The sequence below is a fragment of the Passer domesticus genome, chromosome 3 (assembly GCF_036417665.1).
Source record: "Passer domesticus isolate bPasDom1 chromosome 3, bPasDom1.hap1, whole genome shotgun sequence".
NCBI classification, from domain to species: domain Eukaryota; kingdom Metazoa; phylum Chordata; class Aves; order Passeriformes; family Passeridae; genus Passer; species Passer domesticus.
This window is the reverse complement of record NC_087476.1, coordinates 104,361,545-104,386,104: the sequence shown is the minus strand read 5'-3', so window position 1 is coordinate 104,386,104 and position 24,560 is coordinate 104,361,545. Positions and strand designations below refer to the sequence as shown.

General features: G+C 54.5%; 2 protein-coding genes across 8 annotated transcripts in view; one reads left to right on the top strand and one right to left on the bottom strand.

The window, feature by feature from the left end:
* TJAP1 (tight junction associated protein 1) overlaps positions 1-2,749 on the bottom strand; it is a 40,172-nt gene extending 37,423 nt beyond the window's left edge. For 3 of the 6 annotated variants that reach the window (XM_064414842.1, XM_064414850.1, XM_064414851.1), the window contains exons 1-2: positions 2,558-2,697; positions 1,465-1,539 (exon numbers count right to left, since the gene is read on the bottom strand). The gene's annotated coding sequence lies outside the window, so the exon portion shown is untranslated. Of the gene's footprint in view, positions 1-1,464; positions 1,540-2,177; positions 2,240-2,335; positions 2,529-2,557 lie in introns of those variants that run through there. The other 3 variants (XM_064414843.1, XM_064414844.1, XM_064414845.1) reach the window with 3 other exon arrangements.
* Positions 2,750-14,215: 11,466 nt separating this feature from the next.
* Positions 14,216-23,812, top strand: DLK2 (delta like non-canonical Notch ligand 2). Of its 2 annotated transcripts, none has more exons than XM_064414837.1 (6): positions 14,216-14,365; positions 16,775-16,876; positions 18,428-18,491; positions 20,932-21,062; positions 21,660-21,804; positions 22,397-23,812. In XM_064414837.1, the coding sequence occupies exons 2-6, from the start codon at positions 16,804-16,806 to the stop codon at positions 23,172-23,174; spliced, it is 1,191 nt and encodes a 396-aa protein (XP_064270907.1). In that variant the 5' UTR covers positions 14,216-14,365; positions 16,775-16,803; the 3' UTR covers positions 23,175-23,812. The 2 variants fall into 2 exon arrangements, with proteins under 2 accessions (XP_064270907.1, XP_064270906.1); XM_064414836.1 differs by lacking the exon at positions 14,216-14,365 and adding an exon at positions 14,504-14,662.
* The last annotated feature ends 748 nt before the right edge of the window (positions 23,813-24,560 follow it).

The window sequence follows — 24,560 nt, the reverse complement described above, 5'->3', positions numbered from 1 at the left end:
GGTCTACACTGCAGATGTGGTGACACATGGAAATCTCAGAATCCAGGGGATTCTCTGTAAAACGTGGCAGACATTTTAACAGGTTTGGGAGCTCACCTTCAGAAAAACCATCAGCCTCTACGACTCACAAGCATGAAATCAACTACCAAAAAATACAGTTACATTTTACTAAAACTTTCTTTCTTTGCTAACTTTCAAATAGCTTGGCTTTCTTCACCTTTTTAAAAACCCCTTATATGCCACACCAGGTGCCACAAGCCCTTTTTCCCAGTCAGCTCTGATACCATTCAGACCAGCATGCTGAACAAAAATCATCTGTCCCATCTGACTTGATTTGTTCTGCTTGGGACAAGAAGCAGGCAGACTTGCAAAAGACTGCACCTTTTTCAAAGCTTTAGCCTATCTCCCTGACAAGCTATACCCTGACTGTGTTTAGAGTGGATGGCAGAGATAAGAGCTGAGGGTTTGCTGGCTGCAAAGCAAGTGACTTAGCAGCAGCCAACAAACAACTTGAAACAGAGTGGAAAAGCATGCAAGGTCATCTTTAGTTCAGAAAGCTGGTTTGGAGAGTGAAGAGGCAGCAGGTCTTGGCAAGTAACTCATCCCCTCCTGACCCAATGCCTTGTTAATATTAAAGATGAAGATAACCATGGGCTGCCCTTTGGAACTCCACTGGCCCTGCTGAAATGCATTCACGAGATTTCAAGAGCACTGAGTGCCTGGGAAGGAATGAAAAATTTGTCTCAGTACCACAGCTAAGACCTGGTAGCTTAAATGCTGGTTTAACACCCAGAAGCTAAACCACATGTATGCAAAGCACTGCTGGGATATGGGTGCTTTCTGCTGTGATCCACCAGCACAGTTGTTATCAAGGTGGTCTGACTGTGTACAATCAAAAAGCAGCTGCTGGGTAGCAAACAACAGCTCCTCTAAACTGGATCTCAGCAGTGAGTTCGGGTACATCTGCACCACCCATCAGCAGAACAGTTAAAATTTGTGTGGAAAAACAATGTGGTGGAACAAACAACCTGACAGAACACGGGGGCACTAGAACCACCTAACTTGGACATTGCCATTACTGCAAGAGCAGGATCACCAGAAAGGATTTCATTTGGATTATGGCTGGGCAGATCCCTTGTGAATTACACAGGCAGCACAGCTACTTTTGCACTGACAGAGCACATTTCAGACTGCTCTCCCAGATGGCATGTCAAGAGCACTGGCTTACATCTTTAATTGAACTTTTCTTTCCAGAAGCTCCTGCTGAATTTCTCAGGGTCACTCCCATTTCACTGACACCCCTGGCCTCTCAATCCCAGCAACACAGGCCTACTGAAATGCAGAGAACACCACAAAGAGAGCCACTGTTTCAGCTACGTGGTTCACATGCTCTCAAAAAATTCAAGCAGTGGTACAAAAGGAGCACAGTCTGACTCAGCATCAGCTCATTCCTGGATTTCTTACCTGCTGTCTGAAGATTTAGTAAGGATTCATGGCTTCATTTTATATGGGCCCTTTATGCCGGTTCCTTCTCTGGATCTGTAAAACAGAAGGGCACAGCTCTGAAAAGCTTTCACTGGCACAGAACCATCTACCTGTGATGGATGATTCTTTTCAGTGGACAAGATCCACCTGGCATCTCTCACATCTAGGTCATTCTCAGCCCTGCCAGATCTGTGCATCATTTGCACATCCTACCAATGGAACCTCATGCACACCCAAAAATCTGTGTGTTAGCACTCAGCCCTTTGCTCTGCTCTAGGCAGAGGGCTCAAGCTCAGAGCCACAAGCAGTACAGCATTTACTGTTCACCTCTTTTCCTTTAAAGCCTCCCCATGCTCCTAGAGGCTGCACAGTGCTTCTACAGGGGGAAGCATCCCTTGCACTAGAGAGGATGTCCTGAGACATCCTGGCAGAGAATTTCCCATTAACCCCGCCGAGTCTGACACCAGAGGAATGCTGATTCTTCCCTTCCAACCCTGCCTCTGCCAGAATCAGGGTTACTCTCCAGCTCTTTAACACAGCTGCTGGCCCAGACTTGTTCTGCTTTGCAGCTCCTACTCCAGCAAGGCTCCCTGCAGAGACACTGCCTTCTCATCCCCCACACCACCTAACTCTCCATCACTCAGAAACAGCTGCACCCTGCCTGGACCAGGTTCTGCGTGCGGATCCCGTGCCTGCTGCTCCCTGACACGGGTCTCTCCGCGGCAGGAAGAGCTCCGTAACGCCCTGATGGCCGAGGCAGTGGCACCACCACCCTTCCCCACGGAGCCCGTCCCTTCCCTGGGGCCGGGGCTGTGCCCTCGCCGTCCCCCCGCACCCGGCCCCGCCCCACCTGGCTGACCCCCCCGGCCACGGTGCGACCCGCCCGAACCCGCTGTCCTCGGGGAACTCTGCAATTCCTCGCCACACACGTGGCAGAAAGGCCCACCCCGCTCGCTGGGCACCGTCCGAAGCCCGCGGAGGCCCAGGAGCGCAGGGGGCCCCGCCCGGGGCTTCGTCCCCAGCCGGTCGCGCTCCCCGCTCCCAGCCCCCGGAGCCCCAGCCCGGCTCTGACCCGGTCGGGCTCGGCTCCACCAGGGCTCCCAGTGACTTTGCGGCCGGTTCGGCGCCGGTTCGGCCCCGCCTCGGGCCCGCCCCAAACTTTGCCCCCGCCCGGCCCCGGCCCCGCGCTCTCGCCTCAGGCCGCCATTTTGCCGCGGGGCACGCCGGGTAATCCGGCGGAATCCCCACGTCGCGGCGCGGCTGCGTCATCGGACGGCACGCGCGGGGGGCGGGGCGGGGCGGGGCGGGGCGGGAGGGGAACTGCCAATGGCAGTGCCAGGGATGGGACCCGGGAACACCCTGAGGGAACTGCCAGAGCCAGGGATGGGACCCGGGAACACCCTGAGGGAACTGCCAATGGCAGTGCCAGGGATGGGACCCGGGAACACCCTGAGGGAACTGCCAGAGCCAGGGATGGGACCCGGGAACACCCTGAGGGAACTGCCAGTGCCAGGGATGGGACCCGGGAACACCCTGAGGGAGCTGCCAATGGCAGTGCCAGGAATGGGACCCGGGAACACCCTGAGGGAACTGCCAGTGCCAGGGATGGGACCCGGGAACACCCTGAGGGAGCTGCCAATGGCAGTGCCAGGAATGGGACCCGGGAACACCCTGAGGGAACTGCCAGAGCCAGGGATGGGACCCGGGAACACCCTGAGGGAACTGCCAATGGCAGTGCCAGGGATGGGACCCGGGAACACCCTGAGGGAACTGCCAGAGCCAGGGATGGGACCCGGGAACACCCTGAGGGAACTGCCAGTGCCAGGGATGGGACCCGGGAACACCCTGAGGGAGCTGCCAATGGCAGTGCCAGGAATGGGACCCGGGAACACCCTGAGGGAACTGCCAGTGCCAGGGATGGGACCCGGGAACACCCTGAGGGAGCTGCCAATGGCAGTGCCAGGAATGGGACCCGGGAACACCCTGAGGGAACTGCCAGTGCCAGTGCCAGGGATGGGACCCGGGAACACCCTGAGGGAACTGCCAGTGCCAGGGATGGGACCCGGGAACACCCTGAGGGAACTGCCAGTGCCAGGGATGGGACCCGGGAACACCCTGAGGGAACTGCCAGTGCCAGTGCCAGGGATGGGACCCGGGAACACCCTGAGGGAACTGCCAGTGCCAGTGACAGGGATGGGACCCGGGAACACCCTGAGGGAACTGCCAATGGCAGTGCCAGGGATGGGACCCGGGAACACCCTGAGGGAACTGCCAGTGCCAGAGCCAGGGATGGGACCCGGGAACACCCTGAGGGAACTGCCAATGGCAGAGCCAGGGATGGGACCCGGGAATGCCCTGAGGGAACTGCCAGTGCCAGTGCCAGGGATGGGACCCGGGAACACCCTGAGGGAACTGCCAATGGCAGTGCCAGGGATGGGACCCGGGAACACCCTGAGGGAACTGCCAGTGCCAGAGCCAGGGATGGGACCCGGGAACACCCTGAGGGAACTGCCAGTGCCAGTGACAGGGATGGGACCCGGGAACACCCTGAGGGAACTGCCAGTGTCAGTGCCAGGAATGGGACCCGGGAACACCCTGAGGGAACTGCCAGTGCCAGGGATGGGACCCGGGAACACCCTGAGGGAACTGCCAGTGTCAGTGCTAGGGATGGGACCCGGGAATACCCTGAGGGAACTGCCAGAGCCAGGGATGGGACCCGGGAACACCCTGAGGGAACTGCCAGTGCCAGAGCCAGGGATGGGACCCGGGAACACCCTGAGGGAACTGCCAATGGCAGTGCCAGGGATGGGACCCGGGAACACCCTGAGGGAACTGCCAATGGCAGTGCCAGGGATGGGACCCGGGAACACCCTGAGGGAACTGCCAATGGCAGATCCAGGGATGGGACCCGGGAACACCCTGAGGGAACTGCCAGTGCCAGTGCCAGGGATGGGACCCGGGAACACCCTGAGGGAGCCGCCAGTGCCAGTTCCAGGGGCCGGGACCCGCTCCTGCCCCGGGACACGGGAACACCCTGAAGGTGCTACCAGTGTCAGTGCCAGGGTCGGGACCCGCTCCTGCCCCTCCCTACGTGTCCCGTGTTCTGAGAAAGGACCCGACAGCCTGGGGCGTATCCCAGCCTGTCGCTAGGGAAACAGAAACCCAACCGTGGGACCAGGTGGAGAGGGAGGGAAAAAGGTAGAGCAGTAAATGGAGAAACCCACCTGAAACCCCCCAAGGACAACTGTCTGCTTCTTAAAGGAGAGGTGCTGAGGACAGCGTGTGCCAGGCAAGAGCTAGTCAAACCCTGACACAATTTGTGAGTGTCCTTTGGTATTCATTTGCAAAACCTTCCACTACGTTGTCCTAGCCTTGGTTCTTTGAAAAGTCAGTACATTTTAATTTCTAACCAAATCATCCCATTTATTCAACCCTGAGTGCAGACAGGTACTTTTTCCATTGCCTTTCATGCCCAGCGCATAGACTTACTCACCCACTGCTTCCATTTCCTGTTATCCTTTCTTTCACAAACATCTCATGAATTGATGATTCACACAGTAAACAATGGAGCCTAGTTCTGAGGAAATTTGCCCAGTTCAGAAAAGTCCTGATAGAACTTACATGACATTCTTCAATGTACTACTACATTTACAAAGCCCTCGGATTTACATTCAGGTATTACCAGGCTCACAGTCCTGCAAACTCTGCCCAAATGGTCCCCTCTCTTACACAATAAAAGACAGGTGCTCAGCAGGACCCCACTTCCACGACCTTGGGAATATTGTGCAAAAACGTCTGCTGAGTGCCCAGCGAGTGCCGTCTGCACCACACCACGCGTCAGCCAGGGATATTTCGAGAAACTCTTCGCTGCTTGTGCCCCCATAAATTCTCCAAATCCTCCCTGTGCTGGAGTCAGATAACAAGCAGAAGGACAATGGCTCCAAGAATCCAGGCTGCCCATCTGCTCTGCACTTCCAGATTCTTGCTTCCACAGCGCCAGCTGATGAAATTTTCATCGCTGATGAGGTTTCTCATTTCCACCGGGTCTTGCTGCCCTGAAGCCTTCACAGCTGTGGTCCGTTCAGGTTTCCGTGGGTGAGCACTGATGGCAGCAATGATTAGAGTACTTGGCTCTCTTTTTTTGTGATTTGTCAGAGTAGGATCTTCAAACTTTTCACAAGTCTAGGTGAAATAAGCCCTCAATGAAGAAGAGAGAGGGATTTTCAGATGGTCTTGTCATTTACTGCTTCCATTAAACTCAACTCTTCTCAAAATGAGATGTCAAGGTCAGACCACCAAAGGGAGAGAGGAACTTGACTTGGGCTGCCTGAGAACCAGTCACCTGCTCTGAGCACCAAAAACCACTCTTCCCTCAGACCCCAAAGGCCTTGATTCCCAGTCCTGCTTCCTCCCCACATACATCCTCCCTGCCTTTCCCCATATCCGCTCTGCTTGTGAGCTGGACTCACCACTGCCCTGAGCCCAGAGATGTGACATGATGCAGAAGCATGACGCTAGGTTACATTAGATTCATTTATATAACACCATTAATGCCAAAGTGCAGCTCCCTGCTACAGCCAGTTGCTCGCCAAAGCCTCTGAAGTTCAATTAACAAGCACCAGGTAATCTAACACTTGACTCCCAATAATCCTTTTATTTTAAGGGGCCTCTGGCGGATGTAAAGCCCTCAGCAAACAGTCCTGGAAGTACATTTGAGATTCTCTCAAATACCAGCTGAATTTATGACCCTTAGTGAAGAGCAGGGAGGAATCTCTTCAAAATACTTTCCAGCTGGCAGCACTTTATATAGACCCTTGTAACTGAATAAAAGGAACCCCTGGAGGGGCAGGTGCCACCCTGTGGAAGGACAAATCCCTCTGAAGTGCCTGTGGTCTTGGCTAGTGAAAAAGCAGATGCCAGAAATAATGTCTCCCCACCAGAAGAAGGCAGTGCAGGCTCGGTCCTCTCAAGTTTTCCATCAAACCTGGTCAAGTGAGGAAGAATGCGGCTGCTGGACAGCCCCTTGGTGGCTGACTTGGAGGCTGTCACCTGCCTGAGAGATGCAGTGGTGAAGGGACCTATGAAACACTTACCTCCTCAGCTACTTCTCTAACTCCAGTTGCACAGAGGATTCCCCAGTAGACATCAGCTGGGAAACCCTCGTAGGCAAAAGATGTTTCTTGGATGGATGAGCCCACCAAAATCAAAAGACCTGCGACTTAGTTTGAGCAGTGTTTTCACTCTGAGATATGCCAATACAAGAGGAGCCCAGCATCCAAAACTAACAGCACTTCAGGAACAATAAGATCAGTGAAATAGTGCCAGCCTGTGACAGTCAAACAAGTCTGTGGATGCCGAATTGGACAGCCAAACACCTTCTGCCAGTATGCCTGGAGCATACACCTACCAGACAAATGCAGCCAACCCACCAATAAAACAGTTGCTAAAAACATACCCACGTGTATAGTTCAGGCCATCCCACCACGTAAGAGTGAGGGCTGGGACCCAATTTTGAGTTTAATAGAGATTCAGCCCTCAAAAAACCACTGGAGTCTTTTCACAAGCAAACAGCTTCCCTAGCATCAGTGGCAGAAGAACAAAACAGTGCTGACCCAACCCAACCCACCCCAACCCAAAATGCTGTTTGTCTTATGGGGCTGCCCAAAGGCACCCACTGGGGCTGGGATGTAGCTGTGCTGGGCACTGCACAGAAAGACAAGCAGACACAATTTCCTGCCCTCCAGGCTCTGAATCTTTTGAATCTCTCTCAAAGCACCTCTGTGAATATGAAATGGAAGGCAAAAGCAGAACTGGGGAACAATGACAAAAATCCACCATTGCAGCACCCCGGTGCTTGGCACAGCTCGGTGGTTTCATGCCCTCATGGGTTTGAGCAGAGCACGATGTACAGCTCACACTGGTATTTCAGACACACATAGGAGCACTTTCCCCTAGCATCTGAAGAATACACTGCACATCAACACTTGCCCATTACAATTGCTGCCTATGCAAGTCTTCTGTGTATTTATAAATGTGTGTATATAAAAATAGAATTAAATAAATATATATCAGTGACCCCTGCTGGCCATTTCTAACTAGCCACAAAATTGTGTAGCAACAGTGAGCTCTTCCCTCTAGCCGAGGTGCAGTATTTCGATGTGAGGCACAGAGCACAGAGCCTGTTAGAGGTGTATTTGTGCTCTTTACACTCACTTTGTGCTGGCTGCATCACTCCTGGGGGCAGGCAGCTGAAATCGGGATTTTCTGACCTCAAGTATTTGTTTGTGGCATCCCACTCATTTCTCTGCTCACCGCCAGCTCCATGCCACGATCCCAGCTTTTGTATGGAGCCCTGTACAGGTGCCTTCAGCTCTTACTCTGCATAGTTGCAGAGCTCTGCAAGGGACCAGGGATTGGGCTATGACCTTATAAAATAGGTATTTTTTCCAGAAAAATTCAATTCCCAGCTGGGACCTACACCACAGATACCACAATTCCTCGAGGTCAGCTCCCTACAGCAGGAGCTGCCCCAGCACTGCACAGTTTCTCCTCCTGGCAGCCTCACCTTAGCCCCACCAAAGCTCACTGTAAATTTTTCACCCCACTGGGTGCTAAATCCAGCATGAGTGCTGCTGTGCAGCAAGACTGAAGGGCCCTCCTGGACTGGTGATTTACCGTGGTGAAGGTGTGGAGAGAATGTGCGTGACAGGCAGGATGGCTGCTCCAATGCAAGGCAAAACCCCACGGGAAGAAAAGGCTTCCCACTGTGTCAGCCTCAGACCAGGACTCAAGGGGCTCTGCCTCCCTTCCCCTTCGTCAAAACTTGTTTATCTTGTCATGCTAATAAGGCGTTTGAAATGAACTGAGTTAAAAGTATGTGGAGAGGAAGGGGGAGGATGTCTTCTGGGGCATATGGGGAGGCGGCAGAGGGCTAGGTGTAACACCAGCTCTCCTTGGTGTGTGCAGGCAGACAGGGCTTCACCCAGGTGTGGGCACAGTGCAAGGGGAGGACACCACACACTGGTGTGCAGGGGTTGGCACTACACTGTGGTACACAACTGGGGAGGGAGTAGCTGATCCTCCAAGCCCTCTGAGGCAGAGCAGGGACTCGTGGACTCTATGATGTAGACACACATGGCTGTGTGTTGTCTCTCAAAAAACCCTTCTGTGTGGCTAGCATGCACCTCCAACTCACAGAGACTTTTTTTTTTTTTCATGAAATCTGCAGCACTGCTCTCCCCGTGGAGCTCTTGGTGTTTATAGGGACGGGTCCAGGCAGGCCAGGGAGGAATTACCTTTCCCTAGGACACGCTTGGTGCTTGGCTGAGCACACCGCTTCTCCGCTTCACGGGAGCTGCTGAAGGCCAAGGAGACAGTCAGTCTACAATTAGCCTCCCTCCCAACACTCGTCCACATCCCCTGGGGCTGCTAATTATGGACTCCTCTGTAGCCAGGGTTCAAGTCTTTCTAAGCACAGGCCATAGTTTCATGAAATGACCTTGACATTCTCTGCAACAGGCTCGCCTGCCAGGTTTCACTGCAAACACCAAGATGTGCCATCCCCTGTAAACACCCAGGACCAAGCTCAGAGGCAAGCACCGAGAAAGCACAAAAGATTTGCTTCAAGAGTCTCCCATTAAATGCTTGTGTGCTCCTGGTGAGATTAAGAGGTTTCATTGCTAGAGCTGCCAGCTGGAAAGGCAAAGGGAGACCACATAGCTGGAGATGGGCTTTGAGGCACCCATGGGTGTGTGCCAGCAAAGGGAAAGCCTGGCAGACATCTCCTTCCCACTCCAGCCCTTCCAGACCTCCTCCTGGCAGCAGGAGGCAGGTGGGGGGAACGGATACACCCCTGAATCAGTGCCCTTGGGAGAGCCCTGACATTAGCTGTTGTACGTGCACCCAGAGGGAAGCCAGAAATCACAGGGCAAAACAAGATCCTACACCTTCTCATGAACTCATAAGGGTTTTTTGAAGGGGATTTACTCAGCGGTTTGAGCTGTGGGGACACAGGTAAAACCTCTTTTCTCTAACAGCCCTCCATATATATGTCTCTCTCTCTTCCTCCCTTTTCAAGTCTAGGTATTTTTCCTCTAGTATTTAATCTTTCTTTCAATTTTTTTTCCCCCTGGTACATTTGTCTTGTCGTGGATTGAAGTACTGAGGGTGGATTTGAGAAATCTGTATCTCAAAATAACATGTGACTTAAGCTTACTTTTGCTGCTCCTCACAGCAGGTTTGAAGGCTGTCAGGTACTGAACTCGGGTCCATCACAATGCCACGTGCATTCTCCCACACTCAGAGGATCTGTTTTAGTGGAGCAGTCCAGCAGGCAGTCAGATCTTAGTTAGTCCCAGCAGAGCAGCTGCCTGGAGGCCAGTTGAGAGTGCAGACCACCCCTCAGGAGGCAGCAGCCCTGGTGATGAGAACTCCCTGCATCTGGCTCTGAGAGGATGAGAAGCAATCTGATGATCAGAAGCTTGGATGAAGGCTGACACTTGGCTTCAAGCAGCTGGGAATCACCTCTCCAGGACATCTCACAGGCACCACCAGGGCATCCACACAGCTCATCCTGCCTCGACCTTGCTAATGGTCAATGTGTGCAGTGGGTATCATGGATGGTGCCTACCCATGCCCAGCATCCTTTGTCTCCCAGGGCTGGGCCTGCATGGCTCAGGGAAAGGTACAAACATTGCCCTGCACAAAATTACTGCAGAATCTGCCCTTGTGGAAAGCTGCTCCTTATACCATTGCCTAGAACTCATCTTCAATGCCCTGGAGCAAGAGGGTTTATAGCTCTTTGGAGTTCATTCCTATTTATTCTCATTGTCTAGTCAGGGTTTTTTTAATGAATGCCTTTTCTTGTTACCCAGTGGCAATGAGTTCACTGGATCATCAGTGTTTAGGATGAAAGTAATCCTCCCTGTCATTCATTTTGATTGCACTTTTTTCTCCTTTTGCCTTATATCCTGGCAGGTGACAAAAGAAGCAAATAAAAGAAGCTCATGCCAAGTCTAGGCAGTGCTCCCAGATACTATGGGGTCACAGGGACTGTGACATCGGACTTGGGCAGCATTCCTGGAGGCTTTGGGCAAATACAAAATACATATTGGGGTAGCCCAGGATGGCTACTCTTAGTGCAGTACTGGAATGTAGGAAGGTGAATCCAAGGGCAGCTCCCATTCCCTGAGGCACCCCTTTGCAAAGCCACCAGGATGGAGGAATTGGGTACTTCCAAGGGACATTTCTGGTGGTTTCAGCCTAGGAAGATTTGAAGAGTTTTTGGAGGCTTAGCTGCACTTTTGCCACCAGAGAGCAAAACTTGGGGCAGGATAACACCAGACAGAGTCACCAAGACCACATCTTGTCCTTTTTTCCATCATTCCTCAGATATGCCATCAGTTCCACTGCTGAGTGCATGCATTGCTGTCTGCCATGCTCCACAGTGTGGCAGAGCATCGAGATGGTGCAAATAGTGAGAAAAGAGCCAGGAGGTTTTCTACCTTCAACTCCCTCCCCCCTCCCTGCTTCTCTTTTGCCTGCCCCCTCCACTTCCCCGCTGAAGGCACAAACACCTACTGCCCATGGAAGCTATTTCTAAGCAATCCCGGGCATCTGGGGAATGAGGCTCTGAACAAATATCAGAGCGTGTGTGTGCAGAGAGTGCACACACATGCACACACACACACACATGCACAGCCACGGTGCTGCTGCAAAGTCAAATATAGACCTTGTGGAAAGGGAACAATGGCCGGGGTTGGGTTACATGGCTGTAGGGCCAGCGAGCTGCTGTTTGTTGTGGGCTGGGGTGGAATTGGAAAAGCAAGGGGGGTGGGATGGGGGAGAACATTTGTTTTAACCTAGAGACCCCGGGCTGGTGCTGTGCGTAAGGCGGAGAGGGTGACCCAGGGGAAGAGCTGAAGAGGATGATCATTTGAGTTGGCAGCTCAGAGGTTTTTGCAGCCTTTCTCCAGCTTCTTTGTGCTACTTTTTTGCTTTTCTTGAGGAATTAGAGTGAGCAGGAAGGGGTGAATTTCTCTGGGCTTCTGCACAGGGAAGAGTTTCTGCTTGGAGAAGGCTTCTGTGTGAAGAAGAGGCAACATTATCTGTTTTCTCAGCCCACCATCTGCTTCTTGTCCCTGATGTCTGGCTGCCTCCAAGGTGCAGGTTCCAGACTCCGGAAGAAAGGGAAGCAGCTTCAGCTGGTTTTGACAGGTAATTCCTCCCTCTGTCTGTGAGTGGTGACGGTGTGTTGGGATGATGGCGGGGGAGGGAGTCTTCATCTGGCATGCATTGGAAGGAAAACCATGACAAGAAGTTGCTCCAGTCCCCACTCCAGGTCCCTGCTTTGGGGGATTTCCTTCACTGGACGGAAGAGCCATGGAGGGACTCTTATGGCTAGGAAAAAATCCTTCCTAATTCTGATCCAGCAGCTGTTCCATCTGAGACGCCTCTAGGGATGGCACGGCAGGGATCAGAGCCTAGTAGAGCAGGGTCTAAGCCAAGCACAGGAATCCCCTCAATGCCCACTTCTTGGGTCTGCAAATAGAGCTGCTCTGATTAAATAGTACTGGGCAGTCCACGGACTGACACAGCGAACCCGAGACACAGGATTGTGCCTGGGGATGGGACTGGGGCCCTTCAGTGTGGAGGAAGGAGTGGACCTGAGGTCCATATTGCATGAGTCTCTTCTCCCTCCTCTGTATTCCCTTTTTACTCCCATCCATCCCTGCCTGCTTCTCTCTGTGATACTCACAAGCAAAGCCAAACCTCAAGCCACAAAACACATTTCCTCAGATATCCCATCTTCTGAAATCCCACCCTGGATTTTGTTCTTCATTCCCCTTCCTTGTGGCTCAGATCTTCAGCAACCAAGTTTATCTCCTCAGCCGGGACAGCCCTCACTTGTGCAGCTCTCACCTCCAAGAGAGGCAGCACAGGGAGAGCCACGTGTCCCATTCTGCTGCAACCTGGCCCCATCTCCCTCTCCCACAGAGCTCGTGCTGTGGGCACAGATACTTACGGATATCAGCATATGTCAGGGTCCCTCTGCAGACCCCTCCTATCAGCCCATTCAAACGCACACACGGCATCCAGAGGGTTTTCTTAGGCACGTTTAAGCAAGTGAGGTTTAAAAGCACTGGGGCAATGACGTTGCAGTGCAGTGCGGTCAGGGCCAGGGCAGATCCCAGCAGAGGAATGCGGGAGCAGATGAGGATGTTGCAGGAGGTAGTGCTCTATCTGACACAGCTGGTGAAGGTATTAGGATTTCAAGGAGGAGGTGAGGGTGAGGCTGAGCAGCCTACACTCAGTGTTGGAGGTGTCGCCAGTAAACTCTTGGCCTCCAACCACAACTGGCAAAGAGTGCAAGGCAAGGTGTTGTGGGTGTCAGAGCAGAAATGTGGATGGTTGGATGGTTCCAGGTCCTAGAGCTGTAGTGATGGAAGGAGAGGCTGTCTGGTTTTAAACCAAGTACCAGAAGCTGTGCTTTGTCTTCAGCCTTCCCCTCTCCTTTTTGCTGTAAGCTCCAGACATGGTAGGAATCAGGGCTCAAAAGCAGGCTGAGCTGGCTGTGAGGGATGGCGGGATGAGAATGGATGTAGAATCACAGGATAGAGCTGGTGCACACCTGTCTCATAAATATCTGAAGAGCTGATGGAACAACCTAAGCAGGAGGTTTGTACTTCTCCGTTCCTCTGTCTGTGGGGTGATAGAGACAGGAGGAGGAAGAGGGCAAGGAAAGGAACAGGGCTCCTGGCTGACAGGACAGCAGGAAGGAGGCAGGTCCTGCAGAGGTGGGCAGGGTGGTAGGCCCCCATTTTATTGCTCCATCACGTTGTGTTGTCCAGGCATGCCAAGGATGGGGCAGGGGTAGGGGTCCCTGCTCAGAGCTGGCAGAGACCTTGGCTTTGATGGGGTTGCTGCCTGGGCTCTTACTGGGTCTGGGACCTGCAGAGATGCCCATGGCTGCCATGGGGTGCTGACAGGGCTGCAGAGGGCTGGGGGGACTGGAGAAGGTGAGAGCAGGGATGGTTGAGCTTTGTCTAATGAGATGAGATGGAGTGTGAAAGCATCCATTAAGTGCCTGTAGGACATGGTTCTTCTTCCTTCCTGGTGAAAAACAGCAAACCTTGTGGTATACAGGGGTGGAAAAGAGCTGACTGATGTGAGCTTGTAATCTAATTAAGGATTGCTAGGACCTTTGAAGGTGACGGCTGTGATCTTGTCAAGCAGCAGAAAGGCCATGCAAGGTGAGGAGGAGAGCGGGCAGCTGTTTCATCTGAAGATGTGACAGCCCAGACCCTCTCCCACAGTTGCCTTATTGTTCCTTATTGTCCACTGAAGTGCTGATGTCCACATCTCATGAGTGGCAGCAAGAAAAATACTGGGGACCACAGCTTCTCTGGATGGCTTCTTTTTTGTGGGGTGGCTACTACAAGTTGAGCCTTTATTTTAAGGATGGGGCTTCTTAACCCTACAGTTTGCCAGTGGAGGTGTTTTAGTGGACCCCGGAGACATCAGGGAGGGGCTGCAGGAGGTGTTTTTCCTTATTCGCATTATTTCAGATAATCTGAGCAAAACGAAGGCTCGGGTCATGGCGCACCTATTTCTGAGCGGGGCGCCAGGCTGGGAGGCTCAGTGCCCCGAGCCCCTGCCCAGGGGAGAGCAGCGGGCGCTGCGGCCCCGGGCCCCGGGCGGGGGTACCCCGGCAAGGGCGCGCCCCCGCGGGCATCGCCGGCCCGGGGCAGCTCTGCGCGCTGTGCCATCGCTGCTGGGGGCCGCGGCCGGCCAGCCCTGGCAGCCGCAGCTCCCGGGGCGGTGGGGGCGGGCGGGGCCGTGCCGGGGTCCCCCCGCCCCCGGCGGCGGGAGCAGGGCAGGGGTGAGCGGGCCGGGGTGAGCGGGCAGGGCGGGCCGGGCCGGGGGCTGCCTGCGGTTTGGGGCGGCGGGAGGCGGGATGTCCCGGGGAGGGAGCGGGGATGTGCAGGCACACGCAGCCGCTGGCAGGCGGCCGGGGCTGCTCGGCGGCGGCGGCGGCGGCGGGCGGAGCGGCGCGGCACACGCGGCGGCAGCTCCCTCCGCAGCCCCGCGCCTCCCAGCCCCGCCGCCGCCGCACCGGGCATGGCCGCCCCCCGCCGCCGCGCCCCGCGATAGCCCCACGAGCCGCCGCGTCGCCGAGGTGAGCAGGGGCCGGGGACCCGCGGCGCCCCAGCCCCGCCGGCCCCCCTTTCCCCGCCGCCGCCCCGGCCGCAGGGGCTCCGGCGGGGTCCGCGGAGGGTCCCCCCCGGGGGCAGCCTGGGGTGGGGTGGGATGGGGGAAAGGCGAACCCCCCGTGGCCGTGCCCCTCCGGGGGGCACTGAGGCTTGGGGTGATCCCAGAGCCCCGGGGGAGGGGGGCGGGGGGACAGGCGCGGCGAGCTGAGCGGCGCGGCATCCCCCGGGATCCCAGCCCTGCCCCGGAGGGGTTCCGATGGCCTCCAGGCTGGGGGCAGTGCCTGATAGCCCACGTCCTGCGGATGTCCCTGGTAGTCCCCGAGCGCGCAGAGGTCCCTGATACCCTCGAAAGGGAGGTCAGTAGACTCGGGGGTCGTCCTCGCAGCACCCGGAGGTCTGGTAGCCCCCAGCCCGGCCAGGCAGAGGTGGACGAGTGGGACGGAGGGAGCTCCCTCTCCCGTGTCCTTGTGACCCAAAGGCAGGCCTGCCCAGGTGGGAGCTGCTCACACCTCTCCCGGGCACCAGCTGCCGCCCAGGATGCCGGGGTCCGGGTCTATCCCGGGCGTTCTGGTGGGAGCAGCACCCACGGGGTGACTAGGTCAGGAGGCCCCACTCCTCGAGTGGGGAGCAGTGGGGGAAAATCAGCCTTTGCAATGGGGAAAACAGCCTTTGCAACGGCACATGATCGGAGCTTGTGCTTCTCACAGCCCTGAAGGAACATGATACTCACTCTTCAGCCCTAAATTATTTTATAAGTTTCATAGCAATTGCTTCACCCTCCTCTGAAATGCAGCAGCTGTTTGCCACTGCCCAATGTTTAGGGGCAGGAGGTGAAGGAGGGTCCTGCAAGCATGTTGTCAAAGGGACTGTGGGGAGGGAAGATGCAGCAATCCGTGGTGGGGTTTGGCTGGGTCAGTGGCAGTAGCATTCTGTAGCCCCTCTGAAAATGCTGCATCCTTCGTTGGTGGTGGTTTGTTTGCTGGAGAGATGCTTCAAAGCAACAGCATTGCTTTTATGGGCTATTTTGTCCAGTCCAGGCAGGTGAAGCTCTTAGCAAGGACCCCAAAACCTCTTCCTGCAATGCATGTGTACGTGTGAGTGGGAGGACTTCTGTCCTCACCTTAAAAGTCTCTCACTCAACTATGGACCAAACATAACCTTCCAGAACTGAAGAGTCAAGCTGAAAGTGGAATGGCCCCTGTTCATCACACCCACGCAGCTGGATAGAGTCTGCTCCATACCTTCACCGTTCTCTTAACTGTTTAACCCCTCCCATCTCATTACAGTAATATATTTATGATATCACCCTTGAATTTCCTGCCCTTAACAACCCCAGAAGGCTGGGAGGGAATGAAGCATTTTTGGAAAGTATTTAATGCTACTTCAAGAGGGCAGGAGGCGGTCGGAAAATAGATGGGTGCAGGAACATCGGGCTGACGGGGCTCTCTGCAGGACAGCTGAGGAAAAGGACTGCACCTAGTGAGAGGTGTGCTTCACATTTCCTGCCTGGGGCTGCAGCCCAGCTCTAGTGCCTGCTGCTGCACTCTCTTGCTTGGACAGTGAAAGAGGGCTGCTGTTTTCTGCCTGCTCCTCTGCTAGATCTACTGGACTCCCTGCTCTCCTGCAGGGCTTGAAAAGCAGCCTGGGCACTGTGGAGAACACTCAGCCCATCCATTCATGCAAATGTGCACAGCAGGACCTTATTTAACACGAAGCTGAAGCGTCCCAGATCTAGGGAGGGAAGATGAAGGTCCCACAGCTGGGTGGGTATTTCTGGGTTTCTGATCTGACAGCAGCTACCAGGGCAGGTGCTCCAAGATGTGCTGCAACAGCCTGAGCTATTACACACTCAGGACTGAGTCTGCACACTAGGTTCTCCTGTACACACATTTTCAAAAGCTTTTTAATTCTTAGTGCCCCAACGCTGACTTAGAAGAAGGAGTCTGGATGGAACAGAGGGGAGTGTGGTGACAAGGCTGTATAAAACTGGATGGTTCAACTCAAGCTGCCATGCAGTAGAGAGGAGCTGTGGTGTCAGCCAAGGGATTTTGCTGATCTTGCTCTTTTTCTCTCTGTAGGTGTTCATCTCGGTGGGGCCACACTGACCATGCTCAGGAGCTTCTGTCTCCAGCTCATGTCCTTGATTTGGATCCTCTTGGCCCATCACCAGCTTGTGCAAGGTGAGTCTTTGTAGACATGGGTCCATCTTTTTCATATCCATTTTTCCAAACCTGTCCTTGGCATTGCTGAAGTCTCCTCAGTTTTCCATGCAAAATAGAGATGGTCTGACTTGGAAAAGCAGAAAATGCTGCCTGGTTGTTAAATCACCTGAGTGTGACACTGGAGGCACCTCAGAAACTCTTGCCCACAGGGATGGCAGTGCCTGAGCAGACTGGCAGAGACATCCCTGCTGCTCTCTTTCAGTTAGGGTGAATGGGTTCCCAAACCAATGAGCTTGCTCAGGGGGAAGGAGGTCCCAAAAATGAACAGCTAACCCTGGATCCAGTGAGACAAACTCCTTTCCCAAAGATTAGTTTATTCTATCCCTGCTCTGGATAAGCAATGAATTCCCAAAGACATGTGCCAGGAGAAATGGTTACAAATAGGAAAGGTGGCAATTCCCAGGCTTGGGGCTGAGCAGTCCCAGGATGCTGCTCCAGCTCCATAGTGACTTGTTTTAGGAGGCTCTGACCCTGTGCAGTGGGACCTGCTGCCTCACTGCAGCAAAACTGCATGCACAGGGGATTTCTTCCCCTGCTCATTCTCCCAGGCAGCACGAAATGCTGCTTGGGAAATCCTGAATGCACCTCTAGGCATGGGGGCTTTAATCTGTTTCAGTCCAAGAGGGAGGGGCTCAGGTAAGGACATTCACCTCCTGGGCCTGGCCTGCACAAGACTTGCACAAGACTTCTGGAGAAGCCTCCCTGCTTCTTGACATCTGCTCTAGTTCTGCTGCTCGTGGAGCCAGAGTGAACCAGCTCCCCTGTGGAGCTAAGATGCAAGCAAGTGATGGGGAAGAGAGGAAGGTGGAGATGAAAGGGAACACCTGGCACAAAGGAGAGGATGAGAAGTGGCACAGTGAGGCCATGGCTCAGTTACAGCTTCTGTGGCTTTTAAATAAATAAACAGAACTGGATACCTGGCCCCATGTGATGCCAAGTCCTTCTTCCCTGTACTGGGAGGGGAGTGCTGGCAACCAGGTCCCAGAAGAGGGCAGGAGCCCCTGTCAGACCACTCTGTGCCAGAAGCTGTCATTGGAGATGGTGACATCCTGGGAGGTAAAGAAGAACCATTCTTTCCATTTACATTCTTGTACCCCTTGCAGTACTTTGCCCTGAGCTTTCCCACCATACTTGCTGCCAGACTGTGGGACTGAGGTCCCAAGTGGGTCAGTCCCTATTACACAGCTTGTCTTAATGCACGGGCAACCCCAGCTCTTGCCCAGAAGGGCCCAAAATCTAAGGGAGGCAGCAGAGAAAAGGTGAGAAAGATGACCAGAGACTGGGTAGTTTTGAAGCAGAGCCCCATTTCTCAATAAAGACAGTGTTACAGACAATGGACTGTGAAATCTTCATTTCTTGTGTGGTATTCAGTGAGTGAAAGGAAGGTCTCCCTTACAGTTCTGGGGAGAGGTAGGCTGAGCACTTAAGGAAACACCCAGGGCCACGGGCAGATCTGGAATCATCTATAGTCTCTGCTTAATCCAAGTGCCCATGTCTCTTGTCTTGTAGGGGATGACTGCAGTGAGCGCTGCAATCTTGCCCACGGCTGCTGTGACCAGGATGGGAAGTGCAGGTATGCCTTGTCGTGGGCTCTGGTGCTCCTGACTAACTGCTCTCCCTCCCTTGACACCGTGTCCCTGGTGCCTACACCCCTGCCCCGAGCTGAAGCACCTCCTTCTCCACTCACCCACACCTGGAACCGATGACTCTGCTCTCTTCTTACCTGACACCCTCTGGAGTGAGAGATTTTGATGCCTCAGCCTCTTGCTGGTCACCTCTAGCCTTTGCTCCAGTCCTTGCAGGGTGCCCACCTTCACACACTGACCACTGTTATTCTGCTCAGCCCTTTCTGTCTAGAGGGAAGCCTGGCCATGCCTGGGTGATGGGAAGCAGCCTTTAGGCTCAGATATGATGGGGGAAAGTCATCAGGCAGCAGGGCAGGCATAAGGGCTGGCCAGCTTGCTGGGCCTCCTTGCTGATTGAGGTGGAGGTGCTCTCCCTGGGGCATGGAAGAGAAAGGCTTCCAGCCATGCATATAACCGAGGGCTTCAGGGGTCCCCTCTCAGAAGCCTGAGCTGTGGTGGGGATCTCTGGATGTTTTTCATAAAGGGTTTACCAGCAAGCTGTGAACTACAGCAGCAGAAGTGCATATGGTGGTACTTGGCATCCCAGCTCCAGCTGGCGCCCAGATCCCGCAGGGTCCAAGATGAGAGCCTGACCCTGCACTTCAGCCTGGGAAACACCACATGACTGCCCTGGGCTGCCACAGCCCCACTGCCTGTTGTCCCACTCTAGGGCCATCTGGAGTCCCCGCTCTATAAGGCAGCACCAGGAGGCAAGGGCTGGCTTTGGGCTGGCTGGGACACGTGTGGCTGCAAGGGGACAGACTGCACAATGCCACCCTGTTCTCCTCACCAGGGCATGGTCAGTCCCCTTTCACAGAACAGCCCCTGGTGTCCCACCACACCTGGGCCACTTCTTGTTCTTGCTGACTGCTGCATCAGGCTGTGTCCAGCCCTGGTTTGGCCGGACCCCGTTTGCAGCTGCACAGAGCTCCTCCCTGAGCCCTTTCAGCAGCTGTGGCTGGCTGGGCGAGCAGGGCTGCAAAGCCCCAGTGAGAAAGGCCACATGTCACCATGTGGCAGGTGTCCCAGCCGCAGATCTTTCTGCACGTGAGTTGCTGCTGCTGGTTTCAGGCCTCCAGACCATTTCCTGAACCTTGTGGCTTGGCAGTACCTCAAAATCACCTCAAACTCAGGGAGACTTTGCTGCTTACCTGACCCCCTTCCTGGCAATTTTTTAAGCTCCCTTTTAGAGTAGTGGAAGAGTTGATAGCACCTGCTCTTTGCAGGTACTGGGGGGTAGGGGTGTCCACATCCCTCTGCTCAGGGCTGTCCAGGTATGAATATATTTCCCCAGACATACCAGACACATGGTATCACATCCAGTCCCATTGAAAAGCCTCTAATTAATATATATGTGTGTGTATATATATATATTTTTTACCATTTTCCTCACTCCTCATCTCTTTGGAACAACATACAGATAACAACAGGCATCCCAGGTTTGAAAGTGCAGCTGTGGGCTAGCCCCAAAAAACTGCAATCACCACACATTGTGCTGAAATTAGCCCCAGCCATGAAAATGAACCCCCTTCCTTACTCTAGGAACTGTGTTGTTTTCATTGGGTTTCATTTTGTGCTGGTTTGAGTATATCTTGCGTTGTGGCTTGGTGCCACCTCCACTCAGCTCTCATCTTGTTATCACTTGCTTTCTGCCTTGGAGCTGGCAGGTCTGAGGGATGCCTGCCACTGGAGCAATGCAGCTTAGCTTTGCTTGGGCATTGCCACTGCCCTGCCCTTCTGGGGCCAGAAGGCTCGCTGTGTGCTGCAGGCTCTCCCACTGTGCTGCCCTTGTGGGCTGGCTGAGAAGTCTGTTCTGCGCACCAGCCTCAGCCAGCAAGGTTTCACAGCTGGCTTACAGTGCACTCCAGACAAAAAAATGACACACATTATTATGCAGAGACTAGCAGTGGAACACAGGGACCTCAGCAGCCTCCTGGCCCTTTCCCTAAGGAAGCTCAGGGTTAGGGATGGGTTTTTCTCTGCCTGTCAGAGTGGCTGCCTGCTATGGGAGGTAAGGGAATTGCTGAGCTAATGCAGCGGTGTGTACGGAGTGGCTGGTTGGAGGAGAGCAGAGGGATGTGAAAGTGAAGCTGCTGAGCTCTGCTGCTGGCCACTCACTCTCCCTGGCTGCAGGGGTGTCTGCTCCTGCTCTGTCTGCTTGCTTCCTTGGACGGATGAGATGCCAGTACTTACCTCTGGAGGAGGGAGCTAGGAAGTCCATGGGGATTTTGTGAGGGTTTCTGAGCACTGCTGTTTCTGTAGGAGCCCTGCACAGCACACAGACAGCTTTTCTGCAGCGCCTGCCTGGATTTGATTTGATTTGATTTGATTTGATTTGATTTGATTTGATTTGATTTGAATATGCTGCCATGCCCTGTCCTCCTGCAGGTGTGACCCCGGCTGGGAGGGGGAGTACTGCGAGGAGTGCGTGCGTATGCCGGGCTGCCTTCACGGCACGTGCCACCAGCCTTGGCAGTGCATCTGTCACTCCGGCTGGGCTGGCAAGTTCTGTGACAAAGGTGAGTCGTGGGCTCGAATCCCTGCCTCTGGTGCTGAGGGCAGAAGCCCAGCACACCCTCATGGATATCTCAGCCAGCGTAGCCAGGTTGAGATGGGGTGATGCCGTTTTGGCTGCTGGGGAGATGGGATGTTGCCTGGCAGCCACAGCTGGGACCATTCCCTTCCTGCAAGAGAGATCAGACTGCTGTCGCTTGTTCCCTGTTTGTATGGCAAGAGCTGGCATGACACTGGCCAGCCTCAGGAAATGGAGCAGATGAGCTTATTGCATTTCCCGTGCTGCATCAGGACTCCGAGCAGCATCCCCTGCTTTCCCCAATGCTTCCTGCCTTCAGCAGGTGGCTGGGGACTCCCCTTCTCCAGCCCCAGGGACTTGTCTGTACCTGGGGGTCTCCGCTGGTCAGACTGTTGGCATGCACTGCATCTTCACAACCACACAGGCACTGCACTTCTGTTGCTGCAGGTGCATATTGGAGGGGAGAAGAGAGAAGCTCCTGCCATATCTCCATCCCCAGGGGGTTTGGTGGGTTGTGTTTGCACTGAGTTGGCCACATCAGCCCTCTTTTCTCCCTAATTCACACCATTTTTTTTCCCCTCAGACATACACATCTGTGAGCACCAGTCCCCCTGCCAGAACGGGGCACAGTGCATCTACGATCGGGATGGGGAGTATTCCTGCTTGTGTCCAGAAGGCTTCCACGGGAAGGACTGTGAGATGAAGACAGGGCCATGTGAGAAGGCAGGGTGAGACACTGCAGTGAGATTACAGACAGCATTAACTTTGGGTCACACACTGCTAACTGGAGGCCCAGCTTGGCTCTTTACATGTGAATTTCCATACAGTAATGGAGATAAGCCAAAATCATCTTTGGCTTTGGTTTAGCAGAGTGCAGTGCACGGCCCCACCAGGGTAAGGGCTTTGTTGCAATCTGAACAGATGTCCTTGCTGTAGGAGGATGGGAGTTTGTTCATCATGCCTGGGACATCCTATCTCCTAGGCAGCCAAACTGCTGTAGGCATGATGAGCTGACATCCATGATGCTCTTGGGGAGCATCAGGAGGGCATGTTTCCTCTTCAGATCATTTGGCTGAAGACCCTCCCTGGTGGGTGGTGGGCCTGTGCACAGCCACAGCCTTTGAGAAGGTCCCACAGCCTCCCACTCAAGGAGACAGAAACTCCCATCCAGTCTTCTCCTAGAGATAGCTGCCTCTACAGAGAGAGCTGGACACACTGACCATGCAAGCAGCTCTGCGTGTTTACCTGAGGTACACCCCTGGGGTAGGGGAAGCTGCTTGGTTTCTAGGGCCATGACCTGTCCTTGCTCTCTGCACACAGGTCTCCCTGCAAGAATGGTGGGCAATGCCAAGACGAAAATGGCTTTGCCAGTAACTTCACCTGCCGGTGTCTGGCTGGCTTTGTGGGGGCTCTCTGTGAGCACGACGTGGACGACTGCCTGATGCGCCCCTGTGCCAACGGGGCCACCTGCCACGACGGCGTCAACCGCTTCTCCTGCCAGTGCCAGGTGGGCTTTGAAGGGCGTTTCTGCACCATCAACATCAACGACTGCGCCAGCCAGCCGTGCAAAAACGGGGCAAAGTGCTATGACCGCATCAATGACTATGACTGCTTGTGTCCTGACCGTTTCACTGGCAAAACCTGTGAGATATCCGTCCCCGAGCCCACCTGGTCTCCTCCCTACCACCCTGCAAACCATGAGAATGCTGGAGGTGTGAAAAGCACCACTAGTGAGACGCCGGAGGTAACGCAGCCAGAGCCCATCAGGACTGTGGTCACAGGGCGGCGTGTGGCCAACCACAGCGAGAAAGAGCCGGGGGGAGGGTTGTTGAAAATCTCTGTGAAGGAGGTGGTGACCCAAAGGGACTCAGGGCTGAGTGAAGCCCAGCTAGTGACAGTGCTGGTGTTCGGGGTGCTGACAGCAGTGCTGGTCCTCATCACTGTCCTGCTAATGCTGAGGAACTGGCAGAGAGGCCGTCAAAGGTCAAACTGGTGCCAAAGCCCTTCTCAGGCTGCAAGAAAGCTCCAAGACCAGGAGTGTCAGGTGGGCATGCTCAACACCATCTTGATTGAGCCAAGGAAGACCACAGAGCTGTGAGCTGCGAGGACTCCGAAGCAGGCCCTGGCAGGTCATCATGCTGGCAAACCCCTCGAACTGCGCCCTGCGGAGCCACGTCGGCACCGACTGGGCAGCGGGGAAGGGCTCCCAGGGCAGAAAACATGTCAACAAAACCTTGGGCGTTGAGCATTGGTGTGATGGGCCTGCCTGGGTCTGAGCTGTCTCCTGTCTGGCTGGCTCAGCTGGCACGCAGGGGCATTTGAAGGCAAGGCTGTGCTGGGCCAGCCCTGCAGGGGAGCAGTGGTGTGCTGCCCGCAGCAGCCCGTGCCACACAAGCACTGCTACCATCTGCTCCAGCACTCAGAAACAGGACACGTAGTGCTGAGGAGGGCACAGCCCTCTTGCAAGCCCAAATACTGCCAGACCCTTTGTAACTCCTCTCTGTGACTACGGGAAGGGGCTTTATCCTCATTTCTGCTGGTGTTGGGATGCTTCTTCTGGGGCCTTTGATACAGTTGTGGCTGCATGGGTCTCCCTGCCACAGTACTGTATGGGGTAGTTCCTGGCTGTTTCTGGAGGCTGTCATTTCAGATGCCATGTCCCTAGGGAGTGAGCAAACACCCTTGCTCCCTGGCCTTGTGGTTCTATGAGCCAGTTCAAAGAGACTTCAAAAATCATTGCAGGTCTCATGCCCTTCTTCTGCCCTGGCTGATGCACCCTCCTCTTGCTTGTCAGACTTGGGGGTTACAAATGGGTTCTGTACTTTCCTCCTGATAATCCAGGGGTCTCTTTGACTCACTTACTAAGCCGTCCTTTCTGGTCTGGCCACAAATGACCAAGATCCTTTGCCTCTGCAGTGTGCACTTCTGCCTCACTATTTGCTCTCCTCTGGGCCTGAGCTGGTCCTTCTCATGTCCTCATAAGTGAAGCTGGAGATGGACAAGGCTGTGCTGTGGCTGGTTCAGGAGCAATAGAGGATCCAGGTCCTCCTTTGCTGTCCCATTGATTCTGAGGCAGGCAGCTATCTCTAACCTCAAATCACTGCAGCATTTCTCAATAAAACAAAGGCTGAACTCCCCACAGTGGATGTGAGCCTGGGATGTGCACAGGAAACAGACACAAAACTGCCTTCTCCACCATTGCTAAAATATGGCTAAGAGACAGCAGATGGTTAGGTCACTTAGCCTGTGTAAAAGATCTATTCCTGCCTGTGCTGGTCTGGTGTGCAGCAATCAGTGTCTCTCCCCCAGGACCAGGGATTTCTGTGCCTCCTCATGGGCACAGGTGGCTAAGCAGTGGGGCAAAACTCTCCACAACCCAAACCCTACTTGTAGGGCTTGTAGGGCTGCAGAGCTGGGTTCAAGGTGGTGTGAAGTGAGCCAAGAAGTGACTGCTCAGGCAGGAGTGAGACCTGGGAGAGGGGAC

Coding starts and splice junctions, on each gene's coding strand:
- DLK2 (XM_064414837.1), top strand. CDS start 16,804: ATGCTCAGGAGCTTCTGTCTCCAGCTCATGTCCTTGATTTGGATCCTC. Junction 16,877..18,427: donor CCATCACCAGCTTGTGCAAG/GTGAGTCTTTGT, acceptor CTTGTCTTGTAG/GGGATGACTGCAGTGAGCGC. Junction 18,492..20,931: donor GACCAGGATGGGAAGTGCAG/GTATGCCTTGTC, acceptor GTCCTCCTGCAG/GTGTGACCCCGGCTGGGAGG.